Below are 20,960 nucleotides of genomic sequence, written 5' to 3'. Positions count from 1 at the left end.
ACCTTGGCTTTGCGCATCCTTGGGGACCTCCAGGCTGGGGAGCCTGCAGAGGAGGCCTCCTGCAGAGGGGACCTGGGGCTGGGGAGCCTGCAGAGGGGACCGGGGCTGGGAAGCCTGCAGAGGGGACCTCCTGCAGAGTGGACCTGGGGCTGAGGAGCCTGCAGAGGGGGCCTCCAGGCTGGGGAGACTGCAGAGGGGACCTGGGGCTGGGGAGCCTACAGAGGGGGCCTCCAGGCTGGGGAGCCTGCAGAGGGGACCTCCTGCAGAGGGGACCTGGGGCTGGGGCGCCTGCAGAGGGGGCCTCCAGGCTGGGGAGACTGCAGAGGGGACCTGGGGCTGGGGAGCCTACAGAGAGGGCCTCCAGGCTGGGGAGCCTGCAGAGGGGACCTGGGGCTGAGGACCCTGTAGAGGGGACCTGCAGGCTGGGGCGCCTGCTGAGGGAACCTGGGGCTGGGGAGCCTACAGAGGGGGCCTCCAGGCTGGGGAGCCTGCAGAGGGGACCTGGGGCTGAGGACCCTGTAGAGGGGACCTCCAGGCTGGGGCGCCTGCAGAGGGGTTCCTGGGGCTGGCGCGCCTGTAGAGGGGGGCCTCCAGGCTGGGGAGACTGCAGAGTGCTGAGGGAACCTGGGGCTGGGAGCCTACAGAGGGGCATCAAGGCTGGGGAGCCTTCAGAGTGGACATGGGCCTAGGACCCTGTAGAGGGGCCTCAGGCTGGGCGCCTGCAGAGGGGTTCCTGGGGCTGGGCGCCGGTGAGGGGGCCTCAAGGCTGGGGGACTGCAGAGGGGGACTCAGGCTGGGGAGCCTGCAGACGGGGACCGGGGCTGGGGAGCCTGCAGAGGGGCTCCAGGATGGGGAGCCTGCAGGGGGGGCTTCCAGGCTGGGGAGCCTGCAGAGGGGTTCCTGGGGCTGGGGCGCCTGTAGAGGGGGCCTCCAGGCTGGGGAGCCTGCAGAGGGGGCCTGGGGCTGGGGCGCCTGCAGGAGGGACCTCCAGGCTGGGGCGCCTGCGGAGCCCCCCCCCCCTCCAGCGCGGGGTGCAGGGCGGGCCTGCGTCCGCCAGGGCCCGCTGTGCGGCGCCCGCAGCCCCGGAGCCCCTGGAGCCCCGGGCGCGGCGGCGCTCGCCAAGGACACGGAGGGAGGCGGCCGCGCTCGCACTTCCTCCGGGCGCCGCGTCTGATTGGCTCCCGGGCCCGGGCCCCGCGGCCCCGCCGCCGACCCCCGCCGAGACCCGCCGGCCCCGCGCCCACCGGCCTCCGCGAGGCGCGCGGGCGAGCCGAGCCGGGCTGCCGGGCACCATGAGGGCGTCCTGCGTCCTGCTCGCCGCGCTGGCCGTCCTGGCGGCCTACTACGTCTACATCCCGCTGCCCGGCTCCGTGTCGGACCCCTGGAAGCTGATGCTGCTGGACGCCACCTTCCGGAGCGCGCAGCAAGTGGTGAGACGCGCCCCGCGCCCCGCGCCCCGCGCCCTCGGCCGCCCCGGAGCCCGGAGCCCGGAGCGGGACCCCAGGACGCGCATTTCTCGAACGCAGTCAGCCGGTCGGGCTTTTTTTTTTTTTTTAAGATTTTATTTATTCATGAGACACAGAGAGAGACAGAGACGGAGAGAGACGCAGAGACACCGGCGGAGGGAGGAGCAGGCTCCCTGCAGGGACCCCGACGCGGGACTCGATCCCGGGACCCGGGGTCACGCCCTGGGCCCAAGGCGGCGCCGAACCGCTGGGCCACCCGGGCTGCTCCCCGCCTCCCCCCGCCCCCGCTTTTTAAAAAGATTTGGTTTATTCATGAGAAACCCTGAAAGAGGCAGAGACCCAGGCAGAGGGAGGAGCAGGTTCCCTGCAGGGAGCCTGATGTGGGATTTGATCCCGGGACCCCGGGGTCACGTCCTGGGCCAAAGGCAGACGCTGAACGGCTGAGCCGCCGGGGCTGCCCCAGGCGGTCGACTGTTGGGGTGGCTCGGGCTGCGCTTCTAGGGTGTCGCGCTTCCCTGCCGGGGGGGGGGGGGGGGGGGGAGGGTCAGGTCTCTATCCTCAGGCCCGTGCTTCCTGCGGGGGGAGGCAGGTCTCTATCCTCAGGCCCGCGCTTCCTTGCAGTGGGGCGGGGGGGGGGGGCAGGTCTCTATCCTCAGGCCCGCGCTTCCTTGCGGGGTGGAGGGGAGGCAGGTCTCTATCCTCCCGCCTGCGCCGGTGGGGTGGCCGTGGAGGTCTTGCCTACAGCTCGACAACTGCTCACCCGCTCCGTCGGTCCTTAAGACACCCCCCCCCCCCCGCCCGCCAACCCCTCCTCGTCCTTGGTTTGCAAGGAATTGACATTTGCATCTTGCATCCCCCCCCTCCCCCGTCCCCGGTCCCCGTTTTCCTTCCTGCGTCGGGGCCGGGTTCCGGGGAGGCCTGCGGGCGGGACCGGGCGGATCCCCGGCGCCTCCCCCAGGCCCCTGCTCGCGGAGCCCTGTGCTGCGGGGGCAGCCGCGGGGGCAAGGCCTGGAGCGACAGCTCGGAGCTGGCACTTCCCGCCCGCAGCTTAGCGGCTTAGCCCGGGGAGGAGGCCGGAGGCCCGGGCGCGGGGGGCGGCAGGTGCGCAGGTGCACCTGTTCCCTGCCTGCCCCGCAGCAGTTATTTTATGCCCTTGATTGTCGAGGAGATAATCTTCGCCAGAGCCAAGGGCCTCCTGCCTGCCCTGGCGGGGTGACGTTTCTATTATAGGGTGCGTAGGAATGTCTTTTTCCCCCATAACGGCCGGCACTTTATTCAATAGTAAGAGACACTAATTTTAGTGCCAGAGAATCTAAAATCTAAGGCACAAGCTGCAGCCAAGGCTGGGCCCTATTATTCTAACCCTCCTATTAAGGTTATTTTGTAACCTTTTTTTCAGGAATGACTAGAGAAAGAGAAAGGGGGGTGGGGGGGCGGATCATGATTTTCCTAGAGGGTTGATGTTCCCTGTCCATTCTAATTGCGTGTAGAGAGTCTCTGAGGCTTTGTCCTATCAAAAGGCCCCTTAAGTAGGGTATTGTAGCGCTTTCCTACCGGGGATTTTTTTTTAATTAATTTTTTAAAAGAATTTCTTTTCGAGTGATCTCTACATCCAAGGTGGGGCTCAAACTCATAGCCTCAAGATCCAGAGCCACATGCACCACCGACTTAGCCAGCCAGGCATCCCAGGAATTTGTTTTTCTTAAATCCAGCCATGTTTTCCACCCCAAAGTCCCCTGTTGTCTGGTAGGGATGGTCTATGAAATTATAGATCCCCTTCCTTACCCCCTCCTGCTGACTGTAATGCTGACATGGTGGAAGAATGACCATCTCCTTCTCTAGCGTTTTGTTTTTTTTTTTTTCTCCCAAGAAAGGCAGTCTTCCTGTAGGAAGCCCTGCAGTCCCTCTCTTCCTTCCAAAATTACGCAGTTTGGGAGTGACAGTGGTTTTTACCTGGGTGGGTTATAATGACCTTCAACAGTAAGAAGAATAAGAAAAACATGAAAAAAGAAACTGCTCTGTTGGCTGCAGAGATCATTCTCAGATTTCAGGTCACCAAAGGAGTCCTCCCCATCATGTATAATTTGGGAAAAGCCAGTTTTGGAGAAAAGCCATTCTTCCCCAACTATAGGGTGGCAACCCAATCAGAGGCAAGGCCTTTGGACCCTGTGATCTGGTGTTTGGGAATGATACTGTGTGTAGAGCCCGGTCACAGAGATAAATGAGGTAACCAAGTATCCTCACTTGACACTGGCTGGAGAGTGAGTTTGCACAGAAGTGGCTCTCATCTCTTTTCTTCTAAGCTGTGAAATATCAGAAAGATCATTCAGACCACATGGAAGCACATTCTACCCAGTAAAGCAATTTAGTAACGTCACTGTCACTTCAAATTGCCTGGGGGAAAAGGCAATGTGACTTGACACACTGTAAGTATGTATGAGGCTGCCTGCTGGGTCTCATCCCAACCAGGCCACCCTCTGGCTTCGAGGCCAGGCAGTTTACTAACCTTCTCTGCTCCTCTGTTTTTTTCCTGTAAAATAGGGTTGACATCTACCTTACAAGGTTGCTATGAGCTTCAGTAATGTATTTTTTAAAAGATTTTATTTATTTATTCATGAGAGACACACAGAGAGAGAGAGGCAGAGACACAGGCAGAGGGAGAAGCAGGCACCCCGAGGAGAGCCTGATGCAGGACTCGATCCCAGGACCCCGGGATCACGACCTGAGCCAAAGGTGGACGGACGCTCAAATCACTGAGCCACCCAGGCGCCCCCAGTAATGCATTTAAATGCCTGGAACTTGTAGCTATTCCTCTCAGAGTTGTTTCAAAGCTCTGCTATGGATTGTGGAGAAAATCTGGGAGATTGCCCAACTTTCTTGAAACAGTAAAACAAATGTAAACTAGAAGCGACTTATCTCCTTGAAACCTGGAGCGCCACCGCTAAATTGCATGGCATCAAGTTTGTTACCCAAGCAATTCGCTCAATTACAAAAGCCAATGAAGCCACTTCAGCGGGGAAGCGTGGCCGGCACATGCCCAGCATCAAGAACTATGAATGCTACTTTTATTCCGTGTCATTGGCAAATGCTGCACCTCTTCTTGCCCACTCTTATCTCCTGTATCTTATGCAGATGAGTCAGATTATTGAGATTTTGTTCATTGTACTTTTTCTCCCCTTGGCATCCTCCAGTATTACCTAAGAAGAAGCTACCTGAGATCTTTCTCTAACGTCCATCTCAAACCCAGATGCTGCATTAAAATCACCTAGGGAACTTTAAAAATCCTGATGCTCAAGTTCTATCCTATACCAGATTTATGCAGAATCTCTGGGAGGTGAGTCCCAGGCATCCAGTAGTTTCAAAAGCTCCCCAGGTGATTTCTGTGTGCAGGAAACCTTGAGAACCACTGCTCTTTAAGGTAAATAAAATGCATTGCAGATGAGATGATGTATAGCCCTTAAATTGCGCTGGTTATATTGGACACATGTCGCTGGGAATGAGCCGTTTCACATCAGCATGGATTAGTTTATCGGATTAGTTGGTTGGCAGTTTGACTGTAAGAGTCGAAGGGCATAAAGTACTAGGTAGGCAGATTTCAGTGTTAGAGCAAAGCCTTCGTAAGACGTGAGCTGCGGAAAAGCGCAAACAAAAGGCTTGGGAGAGGCAGTGGAGAAGACCGGTCAGCAAGAGACTGGAGGGACAAATGCAGGGAGTTTGGGAGGTCCTAGAGACTGATTTTTAAATGCTGTGCAAGGAAAGGTTTTTCAAAATGGTAAAACCAGGACAGGTGAAGATACTGAGAAGTGTACACTGCTGAGTTTGGCAGTATGCGTTGGAAGCAGTAGAAATATGTTTATTCTTTGACCCAACCGTCCTTCATTGTGAATTAAAGTCACCAGTGATACAGGCAAAGCTATAGCTGTAAAGATGGAAATATTTTACAGGGTCAGAAACCTTGCTCAACTAGTCCAAAAGCACTGCTTTTTTTTTTTTTTTTAAGATTTTATTTATTTTGAGAGAGAGAGGAAGAGAGAGAATTTCAAGCAGACTCCACCCTGAGTGCAGAGCCAGGCATGGGGCTTGATCCCAGGACCCTCGAGACCATGACTTGAGTTGAAATTGAGAGTTGGTTGCTCAACAGACTGAGCCCCCCAGGTGCCCCAGCACTGCTGTTTCATAAGAAATATGGGGGAACAGTTAGCCACCTTGTTTTCTTTCTTTTCTTTCTCTTTTGCAGCATTATTTTTTAAAATGAAAGCAAGAAAAATAAAAGATTACATAAATCATGGAACATGCTTTTTAGAATACTGTACAGTCAAAACATTGAGGTTGTAAAATAATGTTAAATGACCTACAAAAGACTTGTACTGTATGTTAAGTGGGAAAATGCAACAAAAGAGCATATATATACCATTATCCCATTTATAATACTTGTATACCAAAACGCACATAAACATATGTCTATATCTATCTAAACTCAGAGAAAAAGCAGAAGGGTGTAACTTAATATAGTAGTGCTTTTTTTTTTCTGGGCCATAGGGTTATATCTTCAATTTTCATTTCTATATTTTCTAGCTTTTCTACAATGAATATGTAGTGATAAGAAATTATTTAAAATTTTTTTGTAGGTTTCCTACTTGTAAAGAGGAATTGATGTGCACACACCCCCCGCAATGTGATTCCTATTTTAGTAATTGTTCTATAAGAAAAGCAAATCTCTTAAAAACAAAACAAAACAAAGCAAAACCAAACCAAAAAAAAAGGCATCCTGGATCGCCTGATACAGCTATCACTGTGGCATGCTTCATGCTTAGTCACTTACATGCGACACAGATGGAAAGCCCACTGTAGGGGGTGGGGGAGGTTTGGGAAGATGCCAGACTGACCTAAAGGAACCTATAGCTTGATGGAATGCAGAAGACACATTAATATACAGCTATTGAAAAGGTCGTTGCAGGTGAGCATTATTGAAGAGGCACAGTTCCAGAAGCTCAGAGGAGGGAGAGGTTATGCACGGTTTAGAGGAAGGTAAAGATGGCTGAAGGCAGCAGGTAGCTAGAGGGAGTTCAGAGCAAGGGCTAGGCTGGGCTGAGCTTACTTTGATCATTTCTCAATTTACTAGTTCCTCTACAATGTATCTTTTTTTTTGAAGATTTTATTTATTTATTTGTTTGTTTGTTTATTTGAGAGAGAGAGTGGGTGCAAGTTGGGGAGGAGCAGAGGGACGAGCAGACTCCAGAAGGAGCTCGGAGCCCCATGCGGGGCTTGATCCCATGATGCCGAGGTCATGACCTGAGCCGAAATCAGGAGGGGGCTGCTTAACCAGCTGAGCCACCCGGGCGCCCCTCTCCTGTGTATCTTTTTAATGACATAATTGTAAAACAGGTTGTTGAAATCGATGTTTTTGCAGAACGTTTCCCCTCGTTCTTAGGAATAACAGTGCTGTTGAACTAGTTGGACAGGTTTTTCACCTTGTAACGTGTCCCCAAATATCAAAGTGCACGATGCGCTTTCAGGCTGTGCGGGTGAGGGTTCGGTCCCGCTGAGCTGGATGCCTTGCAGAACTCCAATTTGCTAACCTTTTACGTAACCATTCGTGAACTGGAACATTTGCTACCATCAGGTAAGTTCAACCCCAAACATGGGTAAATAATAAGTTTTGGCCACCGCCTTGCAGACTTGCTACAATACATATTTCTTCGTGTACATTAGAGATTTCACCAATCTTGATCATTTTTAGCTGACTTGATGGAATTTTTATCAACACCTGGTAGCAGACAAGCTTTACAAATACTTTCGGGGTGGGCCCCTGGGTGGCTCAGTCGGCTAAGTGACCAACTCTTGATTTTGGCTCAGGTCATGATCTCTGGGTCATGGGATCGAGCCCTGCGTGGGACCCCGTGCTCTGTGTGGAGCCTGCCAGAGATTCTCTCTCTCTCCTACCTCTGTCCATCTCCCTCCTTTCTCTCTTTCTAAAATCAATCCATAAATATTTTTTAAAAATTAAGGTCTGATTGAATCAATTGATTCAATTGATTCTGATTGATTCTAACCTGGTGTGATAGACAAGGCCTGATTAATAGTTTTCCTTTTTATTTTTCCTAGAACTACAAATACAGCCCTGAGCACAAGAATGCTATAGCACTTTATTTTAGTGGGACATTCTATTTCTAACGTAGGACTTGGGCTTGACCTGAAGACATTTCTGTGAGGTGCAAAAGCACGGTAATTGTTCTTAAATGGTCTGCTAATGCACAATGACTTCTTTTAAAATACTGAGTATGTATTTCCACAGCCAAATGAAATGGCATGTGAGACCATTACTTATCTACCCCGTTTTATGTTTAAAAAGAATTAAGAAATGTAATTGAGTTTCCAAGTGGCAAACCTAGCTGTAGTCTCTACCTAATTTGTGCCCAAAATTTTAATAACCTTTCAGGGTTTCCAAAATAAAATTAAAATCCTACCCTTTGGAAGTCATCACTCATTCAAAAAATATTAACTGAACACCAGTGCTGAGAACTGGCAAAACAAAATGAGAAAGACGCACACCTAATCTTGAGGCGTTTACAGTGGGGTGAAGGCGAGATAAGCCTATTTATTGGTGGTTACCCAGAGGGTGTTCTTGAACGACAAGAGTTACAGACAGAGGCCTTATGGGTTGCTCTAATGTGGATCCAGGCAGAGGGCATTGAGGACTGTTGCCCTTTCTCGCTGGCATCTAACCTGAGTTATCAAGGTTGATTGTTTGCAAAAACAAAAACAAAAACAAACAAAAAAACCCCTAACATCTCTAGAGCATATAGCGAGGCTTTACTGTGCCAGATACTGTGCTGTGGGTTATGCATGTAATTCATGGAGTCCATCCTATAATTCTATGAGGCGGATGTTCTTATTCCCCTCATCTTACAAAGGAGGAGACTGAAATGCAAAGAAGAATCACTTGCTCAAGATGACACAGTTGATGAGAGGTAGAATCACAATTCAACTCCTGCCTGCCTCACTGTGAGCTGAAGAGCTTAACCACTGCACTAGCTTGCCTTTCCACAGGAGCCAAGTGGAGGAGGTGGGGGAGGAGGTGGGGAGGGGCCGGAAGGAGGTTGGAAGGGCATTCCAGCCAGAAGGGACAAGCCAACGGGACGGGATGATAGCTGGGGAACTAGAAGTGGTGTAGACCTCAGAGAGGTAAGGCTGGAAGGAAGCACAGGCCGGGTAGTGAAGGGCTCTGTGGGCCGAGAAAGGAGCCACTGAGAGACTTTTAACAAGGAAATCGCATAGCCAAGTCCGTGTTCTAGAACAGTCTTTCTCAGTGATAGTGTAGAGACTGGAGCTTAAAGTAAATGAAGGTGAGAGTCCCCTGAGGAAGTAATCCAGAAGAGAGGTGAGAGCACGAACTTGCAGTGAAGCTGACAGACTGGCTGATGGGCTGAAGGAGAGAAGGGAGGCAGAGGTGGCTCCTGAGGCAGAGCCTGGGTGCGGGCATGAACCATCACGATGGTGACCCTCATGGAGGGAAAGCAGATCTGAAAGTGAAGATAGTAGAGTTTGGGACCTTGTTTTGCGTGGCTATGGGACTAGTCCAGGACAGCTTTGTGTAAGTAGTTTGCATGTACAAGACCAGAGCCCGAGAGAGAGAGAGAGAGAGAGAGAGAGAGAGAGAGAGAGAAAGCTGGGCTGCAGACATGGATTTTGGAGGGTCGGTGAATGAGTGGTGGTGGAAGTCATGGGAATGGATGTGCATGGAGTGAGAGTAAGCTTGAGAAAGCCTATCAGGGACATCCCAGGGGGTACCTGGGTTGACACAGGAAGAGGAGGCCAGCCCTAAGAGAGAGGAGACCCTGATGAACCTCATCTTTTTATTAAATTTTACATTCACACAGTGCCCCAGCTTTTACAAAGGGTTTCACTTATCTCACTTTTTTAAAAAAAGATTTTACTTACTCATGAGAGACACAGAGAGAGGCAGAGACACAGGCAGAGGGAGAAACAGGAGCCCGATGCAGGACTCGATCCCGGATTCTGGGACACGCCCTGAGCCAAAGGTAGATGCTTGACCGCAGAGCCACCCAGGCATACATCATAAAAAAAAAAAAAAAAAAAAAAAAAAAAAATTCCGTTTTGGGACACCACCCAGGCATCTGACTCTTGGTTTCAGCTCAGGTCACGATCTCAGGGTCATGGGATCAAGCCCCATGTCTAGCTCTGTGTTTAGTGAGGAATCTGCTTAAGACTCTCTCTGCCCCTCCCTTGCCTCTCTTTCTCTCTCTCAAATAAAATAAATAAATCTTAAAAAAAAAAAAAAACTTGTGTTTTACTTTTTTTTTTTTTTTTTTTAAGTAGACTCTCTTGCCCAATGTGGGGCTTGAGCTCACGATCCCAAGAGTCACATGTTCCACCAGCTGAGCCAGCCAGGCGCCTCACGCTTCATGTTATTTTTATAATGGATCACCGGCTGGCATAAATGACGTGCATTTATCAAGTGAGGAAACCGGGGCTCAAAAAGCTCAAGGACATCCTCAAGATCACATAATTAGTGCATTCTGGCAAAACAGAGACTAGAATCAAATGTTCTGGCCTCCTACTTTCCTGCTCTCCCTTGCTGAGTCCGGCTGGCCTGAGAGCAGAGTCCTCCCCGGTGGAGTTCCCCGTTTTGTCTCGGGGGCTGTGTTCGTGACCCACCTTTCGTGGCTCCAGCCGTGCACGTGGGGCTGCTCACGCTCACTTTGTCACTAGGTCCCTGAATCTGCACCTTTTTTTTGAGCTCCCACATTTAAATTAATCTAGAGTAGTCTTTCCCAATCTTTTTTTCATGCCGTAGACTTGATTACATTTCTAAGCGTGTGCCAGGGGAGAGTGGAGGAAATAAGGAGGGAATCAGTCTGCATGGGCTTGAGTGCTAGAACTCACGGGATTTATTTATGTAGAAGATGATACAAGTGGTTCTCAAGGAGGATATGCAGGCTGATAAATTTTGAGGAGCTATAAAAAAAATGGTTTTGATTTTTTGTCTCCACGAAACACTTCAGCATCCATGTCTTGCGGCCCACCTGTAACCCATTTGGGGCACACCTGTTGGGGAGCTCTCCTCCCTGCAGTTTATAACGATTCATTTTTTTTAAAGATTTATTTATTTATTTATTAATAGACAGAGAGAGAGAGAGAGAGGCAGAGACACAGGAGGAGGGAGAAGCGGGCTCCATGCCGAGAGCCCCGACGCGGGACTCGATCCCAGGACTCCAGGATCACGCCCTGGGCCAAAGGCAGGCGCCAAACTGCTGAGCCACCCAGGGATCCCCAGTTTATAACTATTTAATTACAAGTTTGTTATTATTGCTATTCAACATAGATAGATAGTCCCCAAGTGACATATATCTAGGTAGTCCTAGAACTTATTGTCCAAACCAGCACGTATTTAAGAGTGATAGAGGCCGCTTCTTAATAATCATACCAGGAGAACTGTTTTTTTTTAATATTTTTTATTTATTCATTCATTAGGACAACTGTTTTAAACCAGAATTATTCTCAAAGCTGGACAGAGAGGCTCGGTCCACTTTTATCTGGCAAAATCAAGTCAAAGCTGTAGAATGATTCCTGGGCTCCTTATTCTGCTCAGATCTGAGCAGGAAGCCCTCCAGGGAGCCGCCCCCATCCCTTCCTTCACCCCCTGTCCCCCTGGCCCCATTTCGGTACTTGGCGCCTGGCACCTGCCCTGCCAGTCCCACACTAGTGAATCCAGCCTCAGTGTCCCCACGAAGTCTGCGCACTTGTGTATCTGACAACTTTCTTCCTGTTACCTCTGCCCCCCTTTGCCCTCCCACCCGCGGACTTTGGCTAACGTCCCACACATCTTTCAACACCCACTCAAAAATGATCTCTTTTGGAAACTTCCCTTTTTCCCCAGTCAGCCTTAATCTCTCTGTCCTTTATGCTCTGCTGGCATCCACGTGTGTGTGGCCCCTGCACGTCTCCTTCCTTAGCTTGATGTTTCTTTATGGACAAGCTCCCCTGCCACATGCTAGGCTTTCTCAGCCATCGTAGACATAATTTCCCTCTTACCTGTTTTAGGGGTTGGTTCTGGATTGAAGATCCTTCATCATCAAGAAATACAGGAACTCATGGTTCTGGTTACTTTATTTGCCCCAAAGAGCAGACTTAGTGCTTCCATGCGCCTGTGACTCTGAACTTACCCTCAAATGAGTTCTTTTGTTGTTGTTGTTGCCCCTTGCAACTGTTTTTTGCAAGCCTCACTGTTCTTGGGTTTCTAACTTCCTCATACTTGTTGCAGATTGATGCTTTTTTTTTTTTAAAAAGATTTATTTACTCATGAGAGACAGAGAGAGAGAGAGAGAGAGAGAGAAAGGCAGAGACACAGGCAGAGGGAGGAGCAGGCTCCATGCAGGAAGCCCGACGTGGGACTCGATCCCAAGTCTCCAGGATCAGGCCCTGGGCCGAAGGCAGGCACCGAACTGCTGAGCCCCCCAGGAATCCCCTGATGCTTGCTTTCAAATTCATAAGGACTTTACCTGCTGGCTTCTAGTCATGCATTAGGCCATCCCCAGTGAATTCCCACATCCCCTCGATGTCTGTCTTTCCCTTTTCCTTTTGAACAGATAATCGCCAAATGCTTCATGCAAAATTAATTTGACCGGCCGTCTTCTGTGCTGGCTGCCCCATAACAACGTCCCTGCTTCTGGGGTCCAAAGTACTTTTTCTTTGGCTGTTCTGAAGCCTGCTCTTCCAAAATGCACGATGTTTATCTCCCTCCTCCTAGTTTATGCCTCACTTGTGAGGGTCACTCCGTCCCTGCTGGCAGGCCCTTCCATTTCATGTGGCACAGCTCTTCCCTGGAAGTGAGAAGCAAGTCCGTGGCGACAGTAATTCCTATTTCCTTGACTTTCTTAGCACACCGGCTCAATTCTGCTTGTAGCCAATGATCTGCTTTTAATAGAACAAGATGACTGGCAGAGAGGGGAGTAATGATGGGTCCATTTGCTGAATAATAAACGCAAGCACCAGCAGGGGTTACTGACTACTGGCTCCGAACCAGGTCTGCTGGACTCCACAGCCCTTCCCACGATATTCTGCAGCTTCGTATCATGATTGTTCAGTCTGCCCTCCTCCCGTTCCGTCCCCTGCACTCTGAAATGTTTTGTATTAGTTGTATGATCCACATCCAGAAAGCATCACGCAGGGAGGTAGCATGTATTTACAAAGTTCAGTCCTAGAGGACTTAATGTATTATGCCTTCAAAATTTTATTCCTGGATTTTAATATATATGCCCATCGAAGAGGTTCTATGGTTAGATGAGGCTGGGAAAGAATGAGTTCCACGGAGAGCTAACCAGGATTTCTCTCTCTCTCTCTTTTTTTTTTTTTTTAAGATTTTATTTTATTTATTCATGAGAGACACACAGAGAGGAGAGAGAGAGAGAGAGGCAGAGACACAGGCAGAGGGAGAAGCAGGCTCCATTCAGGGAGCCCGACGTGGGACTCGATCCCGGCTCTCCAGGATCAGGCCCTGGACTGAAGGCGGTGCTAAACCGCTGAGCCACCGGGGCTGCCCGGATTTCTCTTTTTCATTGTGAAACAGTTCAGAACTCCCACCATACTAACGTGTATTTTGAATCTTAAGACTATGCAGCGAGTCCCGAATTTACAGATCTGTGTTTTGCACACACACAGAAAGCCCTTCACAATACTGTTGGTGTTTTTTTTTTTTTTTTATCAAGTTTGGGGGATCATTTTCGTAGTGCTTAAGAGCATGGATTTTGGGGTCGGGGAGATCTCTGTTCAGATCCAGACTCTGAGCTGTTCTAGCCACGTAGCCTTGAAGAATGTATTTAACCTCTGAGTTTGTTTCTTGATCATGGACATGGTTGTGAGACTTAACCCATATGGTATGAACACTGCATGAGGTGATCTGCATAAAGCTTTACTGGTTGTTCGTCGTCATTATCACGCATTAGGTGATATGTTAAGGACTTGGGGCAGTACCTGGCACAAGAGATATGTATAGTCCAGGTCTGATTTTTGACAGCTGTCAACAGTATACTCCAATAGTAATATGGCTGTTTTGATACTCTTCTATTTTCACTGTTATTCTTGTCACTCTGCTATTGCTCTTTTTAAATTTATTTTTTTAAGTTTTTTTATTTATTTATGATAGTCACAGAGAGAGAGAGGCAGAGACATAGGCATAGGGAGAAGCAGGCTCCATGCACCGGGAGCCCGACGTGGGATTCGATCCCGGGTCTCCAGGATCGCGCCCTGGGCCAAAGGCAGGCGCCAAACCGCTGCACCACCCAGGGATCCCTGCTATTGCTCTTACTAGCAGACTGGATTTCTGCACTTAAGATGCAGATCCTCGTGTGTATTGATATGCCCCTTATAGAGGTATCTCCTTATGGATAGATCTTCACTTGGACTTCTGTTGGCTGTGGCTGCTTGGTTTATTTTTATTTTTATTTATTTATTTATTTATTTATTTATTTAATTTTATTTTTTATTTTTTATTTTTTGGCTGCTTGGTTTAACTCCCAGCTTTGGCACTAACTCATTGTGAAACTAGTTGGGCAAGTCACTTGAACTCTAACCTTAGTTCTGTCTTCTAGAAAAGTGAGATAATGACAGTGCTTCCTTTGAGGCTTGTTATCTGGACTATATGTGATTGCATGTATAACATGCTTAGCACAGTGGCTTGCCATAAAGCAAGAACTAAACACTTCCTCCTGTGTTTAAAGTTTTGAAGTCTGTAGGCTTAGCTTGCCTATGTTCTAACTGAATAGATCTATGAATCATCATCATCATAGCTAACTCATACTGTTCTAACCATTTTATGTATATACTCAGTCTTTATAACAGTCCTGTCAGTACTATTATTATTCCTGTGGTGTGAATGAAGGAACAGAGGGGTTGCGAATCTTGCCCACGGCACACACCCAGAGCCAAAAGTCTCATTCAGGCTCTCTGCCTTTGGAGTTAATGCTCTAAAAGCCAAAGAAATTGAATGTCTCTAGGCTTTCGCTGTCTTATATCAAAGATCTCCATTGGTGTTTGCCAAGGTAGCAATTCCTTTTAGAATATCATTATCACCTAAAAAGAGTTCCTTAAGACTTTCGGTGCCTAAGGTACCGTTGGGGACATGACATTTTGTTATATAAATTAAAATCCTTTATTTGAATTCTGTCTCAGTGGTGGGCCATCTTGCCACATTGTGAAAGTGGTGAAGAAGTACTTGCAAGCAGGGTTGATCTTATTCTAAACAAAGGGCTTTGGATTTGCTCAAATGATTGCCATCTTTTGAACCTAGAGATCTAGCTGGGAACTGTGGAAAAGATGACTTTGACTTCTAAAGTTATAAAAGGCAGATGTCTTCAGTTGGTCCCCACGAGAGAAGAAAGTCACGATGGCCTCTATCATTCGTTAACAGCCACACACTGGGCACTGGGGTTATAGGAATTCTCAAAACAAACGGCACTTGGCCTTCCTGGAACTACAGTCCCATGCCAAAAATACATGGCAAGAAAATAGAGTGAATATGGAAAAATATGTTGGCAGGACTGACAATAATTGAGATCCTGTAAAGACAAGAAATCCCCTAAGGAAACAATGTTGAACAAGAAGAGAGTCAGTCTTAGGTCTGGGAAGAGGTGGTGCCAACAAAGGGGACAGAGCAGTCAGGGAACAGCGAGGAAAACTGGGGAAATAGAGGGTCAAAGAAACCAGCAAAGAGAGTAGTACCAGGAGAGGGTGGTCAACTGTGTTGGATTCTCCTGAGAGATGGAGGGATGTGAGGATGGAATGGGGCCCATCAGCTCTACATCCTCAATGTATCAGCCACAAAACATACTCCCAAGCAACTGTGGATTTTTCGTTTCAGCGTCTCAACCTGTAACCTGCTAGAATGATTCCAAGGATGTCTGCCAAAACAAACGTTATGACTGGTATTGTTCATCATATTAAACTATCATTTCTGACAGGAAAGAGCCAAAATAAACTTTGTAGCTTATGATTAAAACCTGAGATGGGGGTTATTGATAGACAGTGCTGAGGTACTAAATAGCGATATATATAAAATATATAAAATTATATACTTATAACTAGTAGATTAAAAAATCTTTGTTTAAAAAATTTAGGTGCCTAAAAAATTAGGCTACCTCAGTCAGTTGAGCAGATGACTCTTGATCTTGGGGTCATGAGTTTGAGCTCCATGCTGGGTGTGGAGCTTGCTTAAAAAATTAAAAAAAAAAAACCCTAAGTTATAAAAAAATTATAAAGGTGGAAATAAAAAGCAAACTAGCTAATTTCCCCCCCCAAAAAAACTAATTTTAAATTTATACTGGTTGTTCATCTATGTGGAAACCTATCTTAAAAGGTAGACTCTTACAAGTCAAGTAGCTTTTTTCCTGTCTGCTTCAAAATGAGGTGCACATCACATAAATACTAAACTTTCTTCCTTGTAGATTGATGCCTATTAATTTTGTAGTTACTAGTATGCCATTTCAATGCACATACTCTGCTTTTGTCAAGAACAGTGGGCCAGTAGTTTTTAGGATACACCATGTGCTAGATTCGAGCCTTCGGTAGCAGCCACAGAAGCTCTCACGGACCAAAACCAATAACTTGTTGGTCTTATTTCCTCACATAGCAAATTCAAATTGGCATATTTCTGCAACTTAAATGAAGATAGTTTGGATAAAAATGAGAACATTGTTGTTGGTTATGTCTACGGAAGGAATCTGCTTGGCAGTGATTTTTAATTACTCTAAAAATGTGATTTCTTGACTCCAAAAAGCCCATTTTTGGGCAAATCATAAAAGCCTATTTTTGGGTAAATCATAGAACTTTAACTGCTTTAAAAGTTGGACTTCCGTTCGGGTGTTGTCAGCATGTAAATGTATTTATGCTATTTCCCCCACCATCCATTTTTTGAGTCTGAAAGGATATAAAGAAATGCATCAGACAGTTGGGAGAAGTAAGGGCATTGCAGGAAAGCAGCAGGTGGGAAGTTTCTGAGTTCGATTCTGAGGTGGGGCAGCATGACACCCACCGGGAACTACTTCTACTGAGACTCTGAAAGGTATAAGAAGGTCTTTATGTAACTGAACCGTGGGTAGAACTAGTCCCAGGCTTGTGTTAAGATACATTTCACTGTTTTAATTATACTAACTACTAACTCTAGGTAAGCTAATAATAAAAATATGAAAACATGCAAGAGTATGGTTTTTCAAGAATAAGTACTACTTGGTGAGATAAAGCTTTAAACTGCTTATTAAAAATATTCTGTGGTATCCCGGGGCGGGTGGGGGGGACTCAGCGGTTTAGCACCTGCCTTTGGCCCACGGCGCGATCCTGGAGACCCGGGATCGAATCCCACGTCAGGCTCCCGGTGCATGGAGCCTGCTTCTCCCTCTGCCTGTGTCTCTGCCTCTCTCTGTCTCTCTCTCTCTCTCTCTCTCTCTCTGTGACTATCATAAATAAATAAAATTTAAAAAAAGACTTATTAAAAAAATAAGTAAAAAAAAAAATTCTGTTACTGGGCCCCTGGGTGGCTCAGTGGTTAAGCGTCTGCCTTCAGCTCAGATCATGATCCCAGGGTCTGGGATCGAGTCCCGCATCAGGCTCCCTACTCAGCAGAGAACCTGCTTCTCCCTCTTTCTGCCCCTCCCCACTACTCATGCTTTCTCTCTCTCTCTCAAATAAATAAATTAAAATCTTTTTAAAAAAGGATTGCCTGGGTGACTCAGTGGTTGAGCATCTGCCTCTGGCTCAGGTCGAGTCCTACATCGGGCTCCCTGCAAGGAGCCTGCTTCTCCCTCTGCCTGTGTCTCTGCCTCTCTCTCTCTCTGTGTCTCTCATGAATAAATAAATAAAATCTTTTTAAAAAGTCTTTAAAAAATAGTAAAAAGGGGATCCCTGGGTGGCTCAGCGGTTTAGCGCCGCCTTTGGCCCAGGGTGTGATCCCTGAGTCCCAAGATCGAGTCCCACGTAGAGCTCCCTGCATGGAGCCTGCTTCTCCCTCTGCCTGTGTCTCTGCCTCTCTCTCTCTATGTCTATCAAGAATAAATAAATAAAATCTTTAAAAAAAAAAACATAAAAAAAATAAAAAATAGTAAAAAATTTTTTTTAAGTTCTGTTACAAACCTGTAGGATAGCACTTAAATTTTGGTGGCCAAATATATAATTTGAGAGAAAACAATGTATTTTACCATTGTTATTTGGATTTAGTAGGGTTTTTTTTTTTGTCTTAAACAAAAAATTAAGTCAGTCTTTCCCATTGTGTCCCCAGAGCACTGCTTCAGAAAAGTCATTCTTTGTTTAAAGTTTGAAACAAACCGTGCAGTTCTTGAGAGCTGTGGTGCCTTGAGACAGAAGCTTCCTGGTGCTCCTCAGAGGGTTGGTCTATGGTTAGAGACCTCTAGTGTTGACCACCTCGGCTCACGCTCCACCTGTTCTTTCCCTCCAGAGGACATGCGCTATTAGGAATCCTCTGTTTCATCGCTCCTAAGTCATTGGGCTCCCAAGTCACTGTGTCTTCCTTGCCAGGCTGGCGGCCCTGTGAGGGGAGGGAGTGTGTCTGTGGGCTTCACCACCCTGTACCCGACTCCTAAAAAGTACCTGGCATGGAGTGAATACTCACATATTTGCTGAGTGAATGAATGGTGACTGACTGCAAGTCCCTGGACAGCTTTTACTGTAAAGACAGTGGTGGAAATGTCCTGACTGGAAGTTTGGTGCCTTGTCCGTCCCACTTCTCGAATTAGGCATCATTAACAGGACCAGCAGTGAAAAAGTGCTGGCTTTTGTCTTTTTTGTTTTGTTTTTCTTTCAAGTTTTTATTTCAGTTCGAGTTAGTGGACATGCAGGGCGCTACTGGTCTCAGGAGTAGAGTTCAGTGACTCATCACACGCAGCACCCAGCAAGACGTGCTGGCTTTTGCCCTGGATTCCCATTCCTGTTCATGAAGAGACCAAGTAGAAAAATGAATCAGGGGTAAGCTGCTTTTTTTTTGAGAAAGCAACGGACTTAGAAGTGAGGATGAAAGGAAACCTCGTCTACACTGTGTTAATCCATCCCCAACTACGGTGAGCGCTGGTTACTGTACCAGGCCATACCAGGCCTATGCCAGCCCCAGGGGAATAAAAGTGAAGGAGGTGGATGTTACATGATTACTCTCCATTTCCACAAGTATCAGAAGCACAAGCTTTATCCAAGGACTAGAGAGGGCAGAGGTGGAGTGAGCACGCCAGGGTGCTCCAGAGGGGAGGGCATTTGCGATGGACCCTAAAGGATGAGCGTGAGTTTGGTTGTGAGAAGAAGGAGAAATCCCAATAACAGACGTTCAGCCTTCTGTACCCTTGGGGAAGGTATATACCGCGTGGGCAAGACAGGTTGTGCAGGTGTAGGTGTGTACAGGGAAGTAGCGTGTAGGACTAGGAGTAGGTAAGAGGTGTGTTTGTATAGTAGGTGGTTACCAGAGGGTGGAGTATGTTCTAAATTGTATAATCTCTGGCTGTCACAGCTGCTTTAAAATGTTTTCCCATAGAAACCTAATTCCTTGAGCACATTAGAGGATTGAATTATTATTTTTTATGCCAGAAGAAGTGTATGATCATGCTGTAGAAAATGTAGAAAATAGAACAACTCAACTACAGCCTCACCTACACGCAGCCACCGTTTGCTCTTTGTTCTGTTTCCTTCCAGTCTCTGGTTGCATATTAATGGCTTTTGTTAGACGCTGTCGCACTATACACACAGTTCTACGCACAACTTCTTTTACTGATGATTTACCAGAAGGATTTGCCAGATTAGTCCTGCACGGTATTCCCTTCCCTCTGGAATGGATGTATCCAAGAGCATGTGCCATTTTTAAGCTATTTCCCTTTATTAGATACTTAGACTAGTTACTTGTGATTAGAAATAATGTTGCTGTGGGCAGCCTGGGGGGGGGCTCAGTGGTGAGCACCTGCCTTTGGCCCAGGGCGTGACCCTGGAGTCCTGGGATCGAGTCCCACGTCGGGCTCCCTGCATGGAGCCTACTTCTCCCTCTGCCTGTGTCTCTACCTCTCTGTGTGTCTCTCATGAATAAAATCTTTAAAAAACAAAAGGAAAGAATAATGTTGCAGTGACCATAGTTGAGTATATAATCATTTTGTTTTTAGAGTTTTTCCTCAAGTGATTGCCCCAAATTAGAACTAGCATATCAAAGGGTATAAATATTTTTTACAGTTCTTGTTTCTGATTGCCAAGTTATTTTCCTATATAAGGACCATAGCAGTGTGAGAGAATGCCAGTTGTTTTATACGCTTCCCAACACGAACTACGGTGCAGTGGGCGGACCATTGGACAAAACAGGTTGGAACTGTGCAGGTCTACTTGCACATGGATTTATTTTTCACTACAGTACTCTAAATGTATTTTTTTTCTTCCTTATGATTTTCTTAATCACATTTTCTTTCTTCTAGCTTACTTTATTGTAAGAATACAGTCTATAAGACATACAACATAGGAAATAGGTGTTAATCAACCATTATTGATAGGTCTTCTGGCCACCAGTAGGCTATTCATAGTTAAGTTTGGGAGGAGTCAGAAGTTACAGGCAGATTTCTGACCATGCTGATGGTTTGGTGCCTCTAACTCCCGCATTGTTCAAGGGTCAATGGCAGTTGACTTTTTTTTTTTTAAGATTTTATTTATTTATTCATGAGAGACACACAGGGAGGCAGAGACACAGGCGGAGGGAGAAGCAGGCTTCCTGTGGGGAGGTCGATACGGGACTCGATCCCAGGCTCAGGGTCATGACCTGAGCCAGAGGCAGATGCTCAACCACTGAGCCACCCAGGAGCCCCTGCAATTGACTTTTAAAAACTTAACAGCTTATATGGATGCCTTATTTAACTGTAATTTCTTTGGAAATCGTTGATGTTTTCTACACTACCCTGCAAAGGAAAATAGGGGCTTGTTAGCAGAGTGCCTGTTCCTCCAAGTGTCCTCCTCTAAGTTTAATGTACTGGTGACACCATCGCTAGCTAGTACTCGGAACATGTCTGGAACATTTCGACAAGAATGTGATTCCCGGCCATTCCCCGAGGTATGCATGAGCATCAGTCTCATTGCGTTATAGTCTCACCTTGTTTATGAACAAAGGGCAATCCTCAGCTTGATTACACACCTTGTCATTTAGGGGGACTTTGACTTTTCCAGAAATTAGGTTGAACCTCTGGGAAAGAAGATTTGTCTTCATTAAGAGTATACAAAGCGGGCAGCCCGGGTGGCTCAGTGGTTTAGTGCCGCCTTCAGCCCAGGGCCTGATCCTGGAGACCCTGGATTGATCCCACGTCGGGCTCCCTGCATGGAGCCTGCTTCTCCCTCTGCCTGTGTCTCTGCCTCTCCCTCTCTCTCTCAATCTCTCTATCACATGAATAAATAAAATCTTAAAAAAAAAAGTATACAAAGGAGTGAACCAAAGTCTCTGAAAGCAGTTTCAAAATAATA

The 20,960-nt window shown here is 47.3% G+C and overlaps 1 protein-coding gene across 1 annotated transcript in view; it reads left to right on the top strand.

Annotated features, from left to right (window-relative positions):
- The first annotated feature begins 1,231 nt into the window (after nucleotides 1-1,231).
- Nucleotides 1,232-20,960, top strand: part of NCEH1 (neutral cholesterol ester hydrolase 1) — a 60,156-nt gene continuing 40,427 nt past the window's right edge. Inside the window, exon 1 of the mRNA XM_038583909.1 lies at nucleotides 1,232-1,430. Coding sequence (XP_038439837.1) covers nucleotides 1,293-1,430 — 138 coding nt within the window. The 5' untranslated portion in view covers nucleotides 1,232-1,292. The remainder of the gene's footprint in view (nucleotides 1,431-20,960) is intronic.

This window comes from Canis lupus, chromosome 34 (assembly GCF_011100685.1).
Source record: "Canis lupus familiaris isolate Mischka breed German Shepherd chromosome 34, alternate assembly UU_Cfam_GSD_1.0, whole genome shotgun sequence".
In the NCBI taxonomy this organism is placed as follows: domain Eukaryota; kingdom Metazoa; phylum Chordata; class Mammalia; order Carnivora; family Canidae; genus Canis; species Canis lupus.
The sequence above is the reverse complement of the archived record's forward strand: the minus strand, read 5'-3'. Positions and strand labels throughout refer to the sequence as shown.